At 49.6% G+C, this 13,870-nt stretch overlaps 1 protein-coding gene across 2 annotated transcripts; it reads left to right on the top strand.

Annotated features, from left to right (window-relative positions):
- The first annotated feature begins 1,488 nt into the window (after positions 1-1,488).
- Positions 1,489-4,376, top strand: Abhd11 (abhydrolase domain containing 11). 2 transcript variants are annotated; one of them, XM_057765074.1, is made up of 6 exons: positions 1,492-2,040; positions 2,177-2,312; positions 3,082-3,255; positions 3,386-3,556; positions 3,672-3,853; positions 4,113-4,376. In XM_057765074.1, exons 1-6 carry the CDS (start codon positions 1,913-1,915, stop codon positions 4,258-4,260), a joined length of 939 nt encoding a protein of 312 aa, XP_057621057.1. In that variant the 5' UTR covers positions 1,492-1,912; the 3' UTR covers positions 4,261-4,376. The 2 variants fall into 2 exon arrangements, with proteins under 2 accessions (XP_057621058.1, XP_057621057.1); XM_057765075.1 differs by lacking the exon at positions 3,386-3,556 and having other exon boundaries at positions 1,489-2,040.
- Positions 4,377-13,870: the final 9,494 nt, after the last annotated feature.

The raw sequence follows: 13,870 nt of genomic DNA, 5'->3' as shown, positions 1-13,870 counted from the left end.
AACTGCCAAACGGTCGACCGCAGCAGAAGGGTCTGAAATTTAAAAACTCACTTTCCCTAGACAACAAAGGACAAAAGACAGGGACCCTGTTGGAAGTGATTTCAGCGCAGAATAGGGTGCGCTGTGGGGGTGGGAGGATTGCCACTCTCTGCTGGTAAATGGCAAATTGCTAGTCCCGGCCCTTTCATGCTTTCTTTTTGTTTTGCTTTTTTTTTTTTGGGGGGGGGGTTGTTTGTTTGTTTTAGACAGAGTTTCTCTGTGTAGTTATTGCTGTCCTGGCTGTTTCTATATACACCAGGCTGGCTTTAAACTCTCACAGAAAACCGCTTGCCTGTTTCTCAGGGCTGGGTTTAAAGGTGTGAGCCACCTCAACCAGTCCTGAGCCATTTCTATTCAGTGCATCAACTACAGTACAAATCCCTGGCCGAGGGTTTGATCCTGGTCTTCCAAATTGACCTGCATTAGAAACGGAAGACCGAACCAAGACTCTGGTTCTGCCTACTGGACCAATATTTTGTCCTTTCTGTACTTCAATTTACCAATTCAAGAAATTCTTCTAGCTTTTTTTTGAAGGGACTTCGGAAAACAAAGCATTCACGGTCTGGGGAGCCTGGCAGGAGTTGTGGAGCACGGCGCCACCAAGCTGGCGGGAGCTGGGACAAGAGCCACTCCTGGCGCCTACTGCTATTGCCGGAGGCATGGAGGGCATGGCATCTGCCCAGGGCGGTGCCTGAGGACAGAGGAGCAGGCTTGGTGGGGTCTGCTTGAGAACCAAGAAAGGAGGTCCTCAGTTAGCAAGGGACACGCCCTACACTTGTTCCCTGAACCTCTGGTTAAAGTGAGAGAACGCTAGCAGACTACGCGCCATTTAAAGGTTGAGGCGTGGTCTACGACGTAGCCAATGAGCTCCGGGAGGTGCGCACAGACCAGCCAGGATTACGTGATGGAGTAAGGCTCCGCCGCCCAGGGCGGAGCCCAGGAGCCAACTTATTGGAAGCATTTTAAGGGTTTGAAAAAAAAAAAATCAAGGGACCGCCCAGGTTTTCTTGTAACTCCGCCCACAGCAGGGCGTGACCAAGGAAACAGCTCACGGAGGCAGGGAAGGTGGAAATTTTTTTTTTGGTTTTTCAAGACAGGGTTTCTCTGTGGTTTTGGAGCCTGTCCTGGAACTAGCTCTGTAGACCAGGCTGGTCTCGAACTCACAGAGATCCGCCTGCCTCTGCCTCCCGAGTGCTGGGATTAAAGGCGTGCGCCACCACCACCCGGTTTAGGGAAGGTGGAAATTAGGTAATGATGCAAGGGGTGGTTCCAGAGTCTCCGGTGGCTCCGCCCCGAGCGTGGTCAAGGAGCGTCTCTCCAGGCGCCGGACAGTGTCTACGACGATTGAGTACAAAGAACAGGCCAATGGGGTGATCGCTCCAGGGCGTGGCAGGGGCTCACAGGTTTTAAGAGTATTATGTAATGCCCAAGAGGCGGGCCAATCCCATGTGACACCGCCCTGGTCCTGGCAAGGATCTCGTCTCTAAGCGCCTCATAGTGTCTGCAGGAATTGAGTAATTGTACGAGCGGGACGGGCTTAGTGTTGGATGGCGACGCCCAGCGCGTAACCAAGGCAGCTAGTCCTCCAGACCAGGTTTAGAGCGGCCGCAAGAATTGCGTAACGTGAAAGGGCCAGCTCTCCTTGAGGCTCCTCCCAGGGCATGGCCAAGAAACGCCTGCTTCGGGCAATTGTGCTACGAGGGGGCTGAACTGCGCTGCGGGGTTACGTTAAGTCACGTGATCTAGAGTGGCGCTTCGACGGGGGCTGAAAAATAGGCCGAGCCCTAGTTGGAAAAGGGCAGGGTTTTCTGGGAGGCGAAGCGTGCGCAGGACAATCCCTAGGAAGCACACGCTATAGGCCGTAAGTGTGGGCATGTTCCACTGGGCGCGAGCGTGGAGGGTCCCCCGTGGGAAGCTTGGTGCCTCTTCTCCCAGATGCTCGGCGGTGCCTGTCGCCTTCAGTAGCAGCCGCAGTAGTGGACGAGGAAACACCGGAACGAGGTCAGTCAAGGACACCCGGAGGGTGGGACTCCGCTGGTGCTGTTCGTACGCGGCCCGGCTGGCCCCGCCCCTCTCTTGGCCTCGCCCCTTCTCTCCTTCACCCTCCCCTTTCTCCTTGGTGGCCCCCACTTTCCAGGCCGCTGCCGCTCTCCTATAACCTTCTAGATGGAGAGGCGACACTCCCAGCCATCGTATTTTTGCATGGACTCTTCGGCAGCAAAACCAACTTCAACTCCATCGCCAAGGCAATGGTCCAAAGAACCGGCAGGAGGGTGAGCTTCCGGGTGGGGTGGGGCATGGGTGGGCGGGGCCTAAGGGGGAAGTCTGAAGATTGTAGATCTAGCTTCAATCTCTCAAGTCTGGGCTCCTGCTGATAAGTGGGAAGTTTTAGTGCACAGCCACCCGGGAAACACCTTCGAAGAGGCCGGGTCTGCAAGGTGCCTTCCAGTTCGTCCATTTATGTTACAGAGCTCACCTGTCCCTGTGTCAGGTCCCAAAGAAGCTCAGGTCACGTGGCTATTTGTGGTGCCTATTACCATACCAAAGAGCATGCTGGGTCACTCAGTACCAGTGACTCCTCCACCCCAACCTCTACCATAAACTTGTCCAGCCCAGGGGTTTCCCTTCCCTTCTCCCACCTTCTCTTTTCTATATAACCCGGTAATTTCAGCAACACGCTCTCTTGGTTCTCCCGGTCTGAGGCTCCTCTCTAGGTCCGAATGCCCACTCCCCTCCATACCTAAAGTTGGGATTTGACCAACACATGCATACTATGGCATATGCGCATGCACACACCTATATACATACATTTATATGTATATAGTAAAAATCAAGAAATAAGTCGGATAACAACTTAAAGAAGCCATTCAAGAGTGACCTCTCGCCTCTGCGTGCACATGAAAATGTACACACATGCTCATACACAAACATAATTGTGTCCCCAGACTCATCTCCCTGACTGCTTCATCGTTTCCCAGGCTTTTCACTGTCTATAATCAGGGTACTACCATTCCTGTATTCCTATTTCACCCCACACTCCAGGTGTTGACAGTGGATGCTCGGAACCATGGTGACAGTCCCCACCATCCAGATGCAAGCTACGAGGCCATGAGTCAGGACCTTCAGGGCCTCCTGCCACAGCTGGGCCTGGTGCCCTGTGTCCTCGTTGGCCACAGCATGGGAGGAAAGACAGCCATGCTGCTGGCACTGCAGAGGGTGAGCTGCGTCCATCTGGGTCATCTTAATGCACCGGAAGTGCCCAAGTGATAATCTGGGACACATCAGTGCTTTGGGTGGCCAGGCTCCAGCGACCCAGCTGGAGACTCAGTGAGATTCTATCTCATAGCCGGATGTTGTGGAGAGATTGGTTGCTGTAGACATAAGCCCAATAGGAACCACACCTGGATCATATCTAGGAAGCTACATAGCAGCCATGAAGGCCGCTGATATCCCGGAGAAGGTGCCGCACTCCCAGGCCCGAAAACTGGTAGATGAACAACTTAGCGCCACTGTCAAGGTGATACACGCTACCCCCTTTTCCTCACCCCCGTGGTGTAGACTAAGACACATGTGGGGGGAAGTGGTGGGTGGGTCTCACAGAGAGCCCCTCACAACTGCCTGACCCACCGCAGGACCCAGCCATTCGGAGGTTCCTGCTCACTAACCTGGTGGAGGTAGACGGGCGCTTCTCTTGGAGAGTGAACTTGGAGACTTTAGCTCAGCACTTGGACAAGATTCTGACCTTCCCACAGCAGCTTGAATCCTACTCGGGGCCAACTCTCTTTCTGATTGGTGGAAACTCTAGCTATGTACGGTAAGTCTTTGTAGGACCAGAGGAAGGGGTGTGGCCCACCACCAGCTGTGGGAGTCCACTTGGGTCAGGGAGGGCTTGGGTGTGGGCATGGGGTATCTGGGAACCTGGCAATACCACTGGGCACAGAGGCTTCTGCAACTCTCATTCTCTCCTGTTCTCTCTCTCTCCTCTTCTCTCTCTCTCTCTCTCTCTCTCTCTCTCTCTCTCTCTCTCTCTCTCTCTCTCTCTCATCCTGGTTTGACCTCACTATGGTGGCCAGACCCAGTCACCACTCAGAGATTAGGCGCCTCTTTCCTCAAGCCCAGATTCAGACCGTGCCTAATGCTGGCCACTGGGTCCACAGTGACAAACCCCAAGACTTCATGGATGCCGTCAGCAGCTTCTTGGCCGAAGAAATGGCTCCTTGAAAGAGCAGACAGGGAACTCTGGGCTGCCTGCTTCTGCATAGAACAATTCAGATGGGCACTGAGAGGACCCAGAGGTACAGAGGTCATCCAACCCTTAAATAAATAAAGGCAGTTCTCTTAAAGTTCTGGGATCCATTTTCTTTCTTTTTTTAAATATTTATTTATTATGTATACAATATTCTGTCTGTGTCTATGCCTGCAGACCAGAAGAGGGCACCAGACCCCATTACAGATGGTTGTGAGCCACCATGTGGTTGCTGGGAATCGAATTCAGGACCTTTGGAAGAGCAGGCAATGCTCTTAACCTCTGAGCCTTCTCTCCAGCCCCTGGGAACCATTTTCACCACCATCGTCCCCACTGACTCCGTGAGAGGTGCATCCGGGAGTTCCTGCTGGCGCTTGTGTTCGCTTGGGTCCCCAACGTGCCCCTGGACTCTCCCTGCAACTGACTCTGTACTCTCTCTCGAACCACCTGCTGCATGTCTTCCTGGGGACAGGAGAGAGAGCAGGTTCAAGGCAGTCCCTGCGGACTAAGGGGCATCTTCCAAACCTCCCAAGTCAGAGGCCCCACCCTACCTCCCAGGCCTCCACTTCCTGCTTCAGCCTCAATTTCTCCTGCAGGGCTTCCAGCAGCTGAGCCTCCACAGTGCGCAATCTCTCTCTGCAGGAGTCCAGCTCAGCTTCCACGGCGCGTTTCCTGCAGGCGGCAGGGGATTTCTAGCGGCTTCCTTCCGGGGATGTCTGGAGCCCCTTTCCTCTCCTGTAGCAGGAGCGAGTCCCCCCACAACCCATCTGCGGTTTCTCTCACTTAGCAATGGCTTCATCCCGCTCCAATAGGGCTTGCTCCAGGGAAGGCTCTGCCCGGGTGTCCCCCAGTGCTCCAGACGCTCGCGATTCTGGGTGCTGTTGGAGGGTAATAGATGTGGAAGCAGTGATCTGGGGCTGGTCTGAAAGAGAAGCCCCACAGCCTTGACCCTGGCCCTAACCTACCTGCCCTGTTACGTCAACCTAGTCTTACCACCCTTTGCCTCCAGGGGGCGCTTCATCCTCATCTTGTAAAGCCCTAGAAGAACCTTTGGCTGGCTAGCTGGGAAGTAGGCCAGGGAACTTTGAGCTTTACTCAGGAGCGGCAAGTGAGATAGATCACTTCGCTGGGTTTAGCAAAATGGACAGTGTTTGAAACTCCCAGAGAAAAAGGGTTTCTTACACTGGCCACGGGAAATAATAATGAGTAAGCTGGGACCACTTACCTTTCAGTGTCCCTACAGAGGTGGCCTGGTGACTGAGACTCTTGTCAGCTGGTCGTGATTAGGAGAAGACAGAGCCCTTTGCCCTTCCAGGCAAGGCACTCCCTAGCAGACTCCACCTACTGAAGGACAGTCTGGGGCAAGGAGCAAGTGCACACCTCCCTCTCACACTTTGGAACGCCCCAGGCCTTTCCCAAGTGTTACCTTTCTTCGCCCCTAGGGGGCGCTCTACCATGTCTTGCTATAGCCAAGGAGGGACAACCTTGGCTTGGTCCAAGACCAGACTCTGCAAGGCTGAGCATGAGACTTGATTCTTTGCTAGCCCTTCAGGCATGATCTGTTCCCAGAATTCTAAACGTACCTCAGAAGGGGAAAAAAAAATCCCAAGGCATCCTTACCAATATCTTGAATACCCACCTTCCACTATGCTATTTCTAGTATACTCCAAACATGCAGGACCAGATGAGGGAATTTTGCTTGTTTGTTTGATTTGAGACAGGGCTTCTCTGTGTAGCCCTGGCTGCCCTGGAACTCTCTCTGTAGATCAGGCCTGTCTCAAAATTAGAGATCTCCCTGCCCTTGCCTCCCGAGTGCTGGAATGGTGCCCATCTATAATCCCATTGTTCTCAGTATTTGGGAAGAGGAGGCAGGTGGATCTCTGAGTTCGAGGCCAACCTGGTCTACGGAGCAAGTTGCAGGGCAGCCAGGGCTACACAGAGAAAAAAACCCTGTCTTGAAAAGCCAAAAAGGAACAGAAACCTGATATGCTATCAAGCATACCCAGTTGCCTTAGCTCTCTGCTCTTAACTTGAAGTTATCTGTAGCCTGTGACTTTTCATGGCCTTGGCAGGTACACTGTCCTTTCCTTTGGATTAGTCCGGCTTTCCTCTTGATCACACCATCCCTTTGCACTTCCCCCGCAACAGTCCAGAAATGAGGCTGTTTGCTGGTGCCGCTGCCCAGTGTAATTGAAACCGTGACATTAGTGTCGGTCACCTGACGGAGGTGTTCAGTCCATTTTGGGGGAGGGAAGAATTTTTGAGACGTTGAGCCTCTTTTTCTTTCTTTTTTTTTTTTTAAATCTCATTGTGCAGTGCTAAGTAAGGAATGAGCACAGGCACTTGCACATGCTAGGCAAGTGTTCTGCTGCCCAGCCTTGTCCCATATCCTCACTGGGGGATTCTAGGCAGAGTCTCTACCACTGAGCCAGACCCCAGCCCCTCACTGGGGGATTCTAACCAGGGGCTCTACCACTGAGCCATGCCCCCGAGCCCATAGAATACCCTTTTGTACAAGGGCTTGAACATCTCAGCATCCTCTGACTGGATAAGTGGTAGAGATTCTTGAGCCAGTATCTCCAAGGACAACTGTACCTAGAGACCATGATGAGGTGGCTGTTAGATGGGCTCGGTGCTGTTTGGGATGTGCATTTCCACAGCCAAATGTTCACTCTCACATCTGTACAGTTATTTGTCTTCATAGATTACACATCTGTTTGCATCTTTCAGTGGTGTCCTGAGTGACATGTCACCCTCACCTTTCCCCATTCTGTTTCTTTTGTTTTCTTTTTGTTTCTGTTTTTGTTGTTGTTTTTGTTTTTTGGGTTTTATTTTTTTGGTTTTCCAAGACACAGTTCCTCTGTGTAACTTTGGAGCCTGTCCTGGCACTTGCTCTGTAGACCAGGCTGACCTTGAACTCACAGAGATCCACCTGCCTCTGCCTCCCCAGTACTGGGATTAAAGACATGTACCACCAGACCTGGCTCCCTTTCTGTATTTTTGTTTTCCTTCTTCAAAAAGCAAGAAACAGAGCCAGTAAGGAGGCTGAGTAGGTAAGTATACCCACTGCCAGTCCTAAAGACCTGAGTCTCATCCCCGGGATCCACAGGCATAGGGGATGACACACGATATGACAGGAACTGTGCAGAGCAGAAGTGCAAATGCAGGGCCTGAAGAAACTTTCACAGCTGGGCGGTGGTGGCACACGCCTTTAGTCCCAGCACTCGGGAGGCAGAGGCAGGCTGATCTCTGTGAGTTCAAGGACAGCCTGGTCTACAAGAGCTAGTTCCAGGACAGGAACCAAAAGCTACAGAGAAACCCTGTCTCGAAAAAGCCAAAAAACAAAAAAAAAAAAAACAAAAAACTTTCACAAGCCAAGGCAATGGAGCGGCACAGTCCTTTAGTGTCCACACAGTGTGGCTCATGCATGACGCGCACATACACACCAATAAAGTTGAAGTTAGCAAAAATCAGAAAATAAATTAGCTTTGCCAGGCGGTGGTGGCACATGCCTTTAATCCCAGCATTCAGGAGGCAGAGGCAGGAGGATCTCCGTGAGTTCAAAGCCAGCCTGGTCTGCAAGAGCTAGTTCCAGGACAGGCACCAAAAACTGCAGAGAAACCCTGTCTTGAAAATAAAAAAAGGAAGAAAGAAAGGAAGGAAAAAAGCTAGCTTTACTTGTCAGTATCTCATAATTTGCTCATTTGTCTAGTATGTTCTAATCTTTCCATGGGACTGGACTCCCCTCAGATTTTGTTTATTTATTTTTAAGTCAGGTTGATCTTGAACTCACAGAGATCTGCCTGCCTTTGGATGCTGGAATTAAAAGTATGAGCCACCAAAGCCAGATCAACTTTTATTTGTTGACTTCGTTTTTAGATTTTTATTTTATTTTTAATTTGGTCTCCATAGTAAGTTCTAGAATAGCCAGGACTACATAGACAAAATAAATAATAGTAAATCAATTTTTTTTAAAGATTTTATTTATTTATTATGTATACAGTATTCCGCCTGCATGTGTGCCTGCAAGCCAGAAGAGGGCACCAGATCTCATTACAGATGGTTGTGAGCCACCATGTGGCTGCTGGGAATTGAACTCAGGACCTTTGGAAGAGCAGGCAGTGCTCTTAACCACTGAGCCATCTCTCCAGCCCGTAAATCAATTTTTGTTTTGTTTTGTTTTGTTTTTTGAGGCAGGGTTTCTCTGTAGCTTTGGAGCCTGTCCTGGAACTCCCTTTGTAGACCAGGCTGGCCTTGAACTCACAGAGATCCGCCTGCCTCTGCCTCCCGAGTGCTGGGATGAAAGGCGTGCACCACCATCGCCCGGCCAGTAAATCAATTTTTTTTGTTGCATTCATTTGTGTATTCTGTATATGTATGATCATGCATGTGTGTAGGTCAGTTCCTCAGGCTTTGTGGCTTTACTCTGAGCCGTTTCACCTGTTCCAGATACAGGGGTCTTGTTATGTAGTCAAACATGCAGGGACACTACTGCTGAGCCATGCTCCCAGCCCTCACTGGCAGATGTTAAACAAGCCCACTCCACCAGGTTACAGGCCTGGGCCACCATGGTTAGCTTCTTTTCAGGCAGGGTGTTAAGTAGGCCAGGCTAGCTTGGACTTTTCGTTGTTGTTGTTAAAGTATCTATCTATCTATCTATCTATCTATCTATCTATCTATCTATCTATCTATCTATCTATTTATGTATACAATATTTTGTCCGTGTGTATGCCTGCAGGCCAGAAGAGGGCACCAGACCCAATTACAGATGGTTGTGAGCCATCATGTGGTTGCTGGGAATTGAACTCAGGACCTTTGGAAGAGCAGGCAGTGCTCTTAAGCTCTGAGCCATCTCTCCAGCCCCCCCACCCTTTTTTTTCTTTTGGTTTTTTGAGACAGGGTTTCTCCGTAGCTTTGGAGCCTGTCCTGGAACTAGCTCTTGTAGACCAGGCTGGCCTTGAACTCACAGAGATCTACCTGCCTCTGCCTCCCAAGCATGGCTCATGCTCCCTCTCCTTCCCTCACCTCTTCCCTTCAGCATATCTCCGGTCTGGCTCTTCCGGCTTTGCTCCTAGACACCCCAAGGGCCTATGCTTGGGGTCCTTTCTTCATGAGACCTTCCTACAGCTTCCCATGTGGCTGATCCCCAGCCCCCCAGTCTTTTATAGTTTCAGAGCAGGGAATGTCTCTCACTGGGTAGAGTGCTTAACCAGCCCGCTCAAGGTCCTTTCTGGAATTAAAGGCGGGCGCCACCACCACCCAGCCAGCTTGGACTTTTCTGTGTCACAGAGGGCGACCTGATTCTCTTGCCTCTACCTCCCAAGTGGTGGGATGACAAGCATCGTCATTCATTCTGCAAATATTTTGGGTGTGTGTGCACTCACACCTGTGCACACACCTGTGTGCTTATTTTAAATTACTTATTTTTTTAAAAAAAGATTTATTTTATGTATATGAGTGCTCTAGCTGCAAGTATGATCCCACTAGAAAATGGTTGTGAGCTACCCTGTGGTTGCTGGGAATTAAACCCAGGACCTCTGGAAGAACAGCCAGTGCTCTTAACTACCAGCTCTTATTATGGTTTTTTGAGACAGGGTTTCTCTGTGTAGCCCTGACTGTCCTGGAACTCTCTGTGTAGACCAGGCTACCTCAGAAATCTGCCTGTCTCTGTTTCCTGAGTGCTGAGATTAAAGATATTCGCCGCCGCCACCTAGTGTGTGTGTGTGTGTGTGTGTGTATTTGTGTGTCCTACAAACTTGCTCTGATCAAGCCACATATCCTGGTGATGGGAGGAAAAATAGACCAGCTTTCCTGGTCCTGGGACACTCGCATTCTAGAGAAGGGAGGTGGTCATTGAAGTCATAAATAGCCAGATGCTGTCAGGCATGCCTGTCATCCAGGACTCAGGAGGCTGAGTCACAAAGTTCAGGGGCCGGAGATGCAGCCCAGCAATTAAGAGCACACACTACTCTTGCAGAGGAGCCGAGTTCAGGTCCCAGTACCTAAGATAGACAGCTCACAACTGCCGGTAGCTCCGGCTCCAAGGAATTTGACACCCTCTCTGGCCTTGAGGGGTGGCGCCAAGGGTTATGACCATCACTATGCAAATTGGAAATGCTAGCAAAGGGTGTGGATAAACTCAGTCCAACACTCAACATAAGGTTCTCCTTGAGGGGCTGAGAGCTATCTCAGTGGTTAAACTGGGGGTCTCTGCAAACACTAGTTACTCTTGCAGAGGACCCCAGTTCAGTTCCCAGCACCCACATCCTACAGCTTTCAACTATTTGTAACTCCAATTCCCAGTGATCTGCCGCCCTCTTCTGGCCTCCTTGGGCACTGCACTCACCTGCACATACCCAGACACAAAAAATAAATTCTTAAAAGTATTTTTGAGGGGGCTGGAGAGATGGCTCAGCAGTTAAGAGCATTGTGTGCTCTTCCAAAGGACCCGAGTTCGATTCCCAGCAACCACATGGTGGCTCACAACCATCTGTAATGAGGTCTGGTGTCCTCTTCTAGCCTGCAGGCATATATGTAAACAGAATATTGTATCCATAATAAATAAATATTAAAAAAAATATTTTTGAGCCGGGCGATGATGGCGCACACCTCTAATCCCAGCACTTGGGAGGCAGAGGCAGGCGGATCTCTGTGAGTTCAAGACCAGCCTGGTCTACAGAATAGTTCCAGGACAGGCTCCAAAGCCACAGAGAAACCCTGTCTCGAAAAACCAAAAAAAAAAAAAAAAAAAAAAAAAAACCCCAAAAAAAATTGAAAAGATGTGGCTTTTAATTTTTTGTTTTGTTTTTGAGACAGGGTTTCCTCTGTATAGCCCTGGCTGTCCTGGAACTCACTCTAGCTGGAACCCTCAGGTTGACCTTAAACTCAGAGAACCACCTACCTCTGCCTCCTGAGTATTAAGATGAAAGACAGGTGCCACCACTGCCCAGCTCAAGATGTGATTTTTAAATATTTAAGTTTTCAATATTTTAACTACTTCTAAGTGGAAAGTCAATTATTCATCTCCTTTTAAATGGAACTGTGAGGCAAAATTTCTCTCTTTTGATCTTATCGGCAGGAAAAAGGAGGAAATAAATGTATATCCAGAAATGATGGATTTCAACCAAAACACCATCTCAAAGGTCAGAGTCTAGCAGCAAGAGTCGCCGCCTGGCTGCCCGTCTGTCTGTTTTCCTCTCCTACTGAACTCAGCATTAAAGTTGAGATGGTGGCCACTTAGTGATGAACTGGAAGGGAGGGAGGAGAGCAGAGGGAGAACCCTGTTTGGAGGCCTGTGGGTGGGCTTTGTGCCAGGAGAGCTGGGACTTTGGAGCGGGGTGGGGGTGGTGGGGACTCTCAGAGTCTAAACTCTTAGAACCTGACTGAACGGTCTTTATCTATAAGATGGAGCCAAAGGGGATCTGTCCATCTGGATCACATAGGGGTTTACATGAAGCACTGGAGAGAGGAGAGATGTCTTTTCTATCAAAGATGGCTAGCCTGTCAAGGGGCGATATTCCATAAACCTCCCCCATCTTTTTTTTTTTTTTTTTTTTTTTTTTTTTTTTGGTTTTTCGAGACAGGGTTTCTCTGTGGTTTTGGAGCCTGTCCTGGAACTAGCTCTTGTAGACCAGGCTGGCCTCGAACTCACAGAGATCCGCCTGCCTCTGCCTCCCAAGTGCTGGGATTAAAGGCGTGCGCCACCACCGTCCGGCCTCCCCCATCTTGAAACTCTTGCATGCTGGATAGTTTTATGTCACCTTAACATAAGCTGAAGTTATTTGAGAGGAGAAAATATCAATTAAGAAAATGCTTCCAGGGCTGGAGAGATGGCTCAGAGGTTAAGAGCATTGCCTGCTCTTCCAAAAGGTCCTGAGTTCAATTCCCAGCAACCACATGGTAGCTTACAACCATCTGTAATGGGGTCTGGTGCCCTCTTCTGGCCTGCAGGCATACACACAGAGTATTGTATACATAATAAATAAATATAAAAAATTGTATTAAAAAAAAAGAAAATGCTTCCATAAGATCAAGCTGTAAGCAAGACTATAGGACATTTTCTTTCTTTTTTTTCCTTCTTTCTTTCTCTTTTTGCCATTTTAGTTAGTTTGTTTGTTTTTTCAAGACAAAATTTCTCTATGTAGCTCTGGCTGTCCTGGAACCCACCTTGAAGACCAGGCTGGCCTCAAACTCAGAGATCTGCCTGCCTCTGCCTCCTGAGTGCTGAGATTAAAGGTGTGCGCCACCACCACCCAGCTGCACATTTTTCTTAACTTATGGGAGAAGGCATCACTCACTGTGGATCCTGGGTTCTGTAAGGAAGCAGGTGGTGGTGGTAGTGAAGGCTGTGGCGCACGCCTTCAATCAAAACACTCAGGAAGCCGGGCGGTGGTGGCGCACGCCTTTAATCCCAGCACTCGGGAGGCAGAGGCAGGCGGATCTCTGTGAGTTCGAGACCAACCTGGTCTTCAAGAGCTAGTTCCAGGACAGGCTCCAAAACCACAGAGAAACCCTGTCTCGAAAAACCAAAAAAAAAAAAAAAAAAAAAAAACACTCAGGAAGCCGGGCGGTGGTGGCGCACGCCTTTAATCCCAGCCTGGTCTACAAGAGCTAGTTCCAGGACAGGCTCCAAAACCCTAGAGAAACCCTGTCTCGAAAAACAAAAAACAAAACACTCAGGAGGCAGAAGCAGGTGGATCTCTGTTAGTTCAAGGCCAGCCTGGTCTACAGAGCTAGTTCCAGGATAGCCAAGGCTACACAAAGAAACCCTGTCTCAAAAAACAAAGAGACAAAAATAAAAAAAAAGCAGATTGAGCAACCCATGACAGCAAGCCAGTAAGCAACGGCCCTCCATGGCCTCTGCATCGGCTCCTGCCTCCAGAATCCTGCCCTGACTTCCTTCCGTGATGTACAGCGATATGGAAGTGTAATAAACCCTTTCCTCCTCAAGTTGCTTTTAGTCGTGGCGTTTTATCATAGGAATAGCAACACCAGGACACCTTTTGTCTGTGCCTTTTTGCCCCATTCCTACATATGTCTGAGACCTGACTATCATGACTATCCCTCTGCTCTGAGGACGAATCAGCCGATCCACTCAGATCACGTGCCTGAGCTCCCACCAGCAGGGTGAGGCACAGGCATGAAATCAAACTAAGTTAGCGTCCCTCGAAGTTTGTGCTTGCTAGGGTGGTTTGGGTCATGGTGTAGCCTCTTTTTAAGAAAGCAGTTAAGAGAACTTGTTCCTCTTGCAGAGGACCCTGGTTCGATCCCAAGCACTCACATGGTGGATCACAACCAATGGTAAGTACAGTTCCAGGGGATCTGATGCCCTCTTCTGAATTCTGTAGGCACCAGACACATACCCAATGTATTCTGGCAAAACACTCACATACATTAGAAAGAAAAGAAACTGCTTCATTGAGTTTTCTCTTCATTATGTTTCTGTATATCATATTGAGAATATTCTTTTCTAGCACAAAGATGGCTCAGTGATTAAGAGCGCTTGTTGCTCTTGCAGAGGATCTGAGATCAATTCTCAGCATCCATATCAGGTGGCTCTCAGTTGTTTGTAATTCCAGCTCCAAG

Source organism: Chionomys nivalis, chromosome 3 (assembly GCF_950005125.1).
Source record: "Chionomys nivalis chromosome 3, mChiNiv1.1, whole genome shotgun sequence".
In the NCBI taxonomy this organism is placed as follows: Eukaryota; Metazoa; Chordata; class Mammalia; order Rodentia; family Cricetidae; genus Chionomys; species Chionomys nivalis.
The sequence above is the reverse complement of the archived record's forward strand: the minus strand, read 5'-3'. Positions and strand labels throughout refer to the sequence as shown.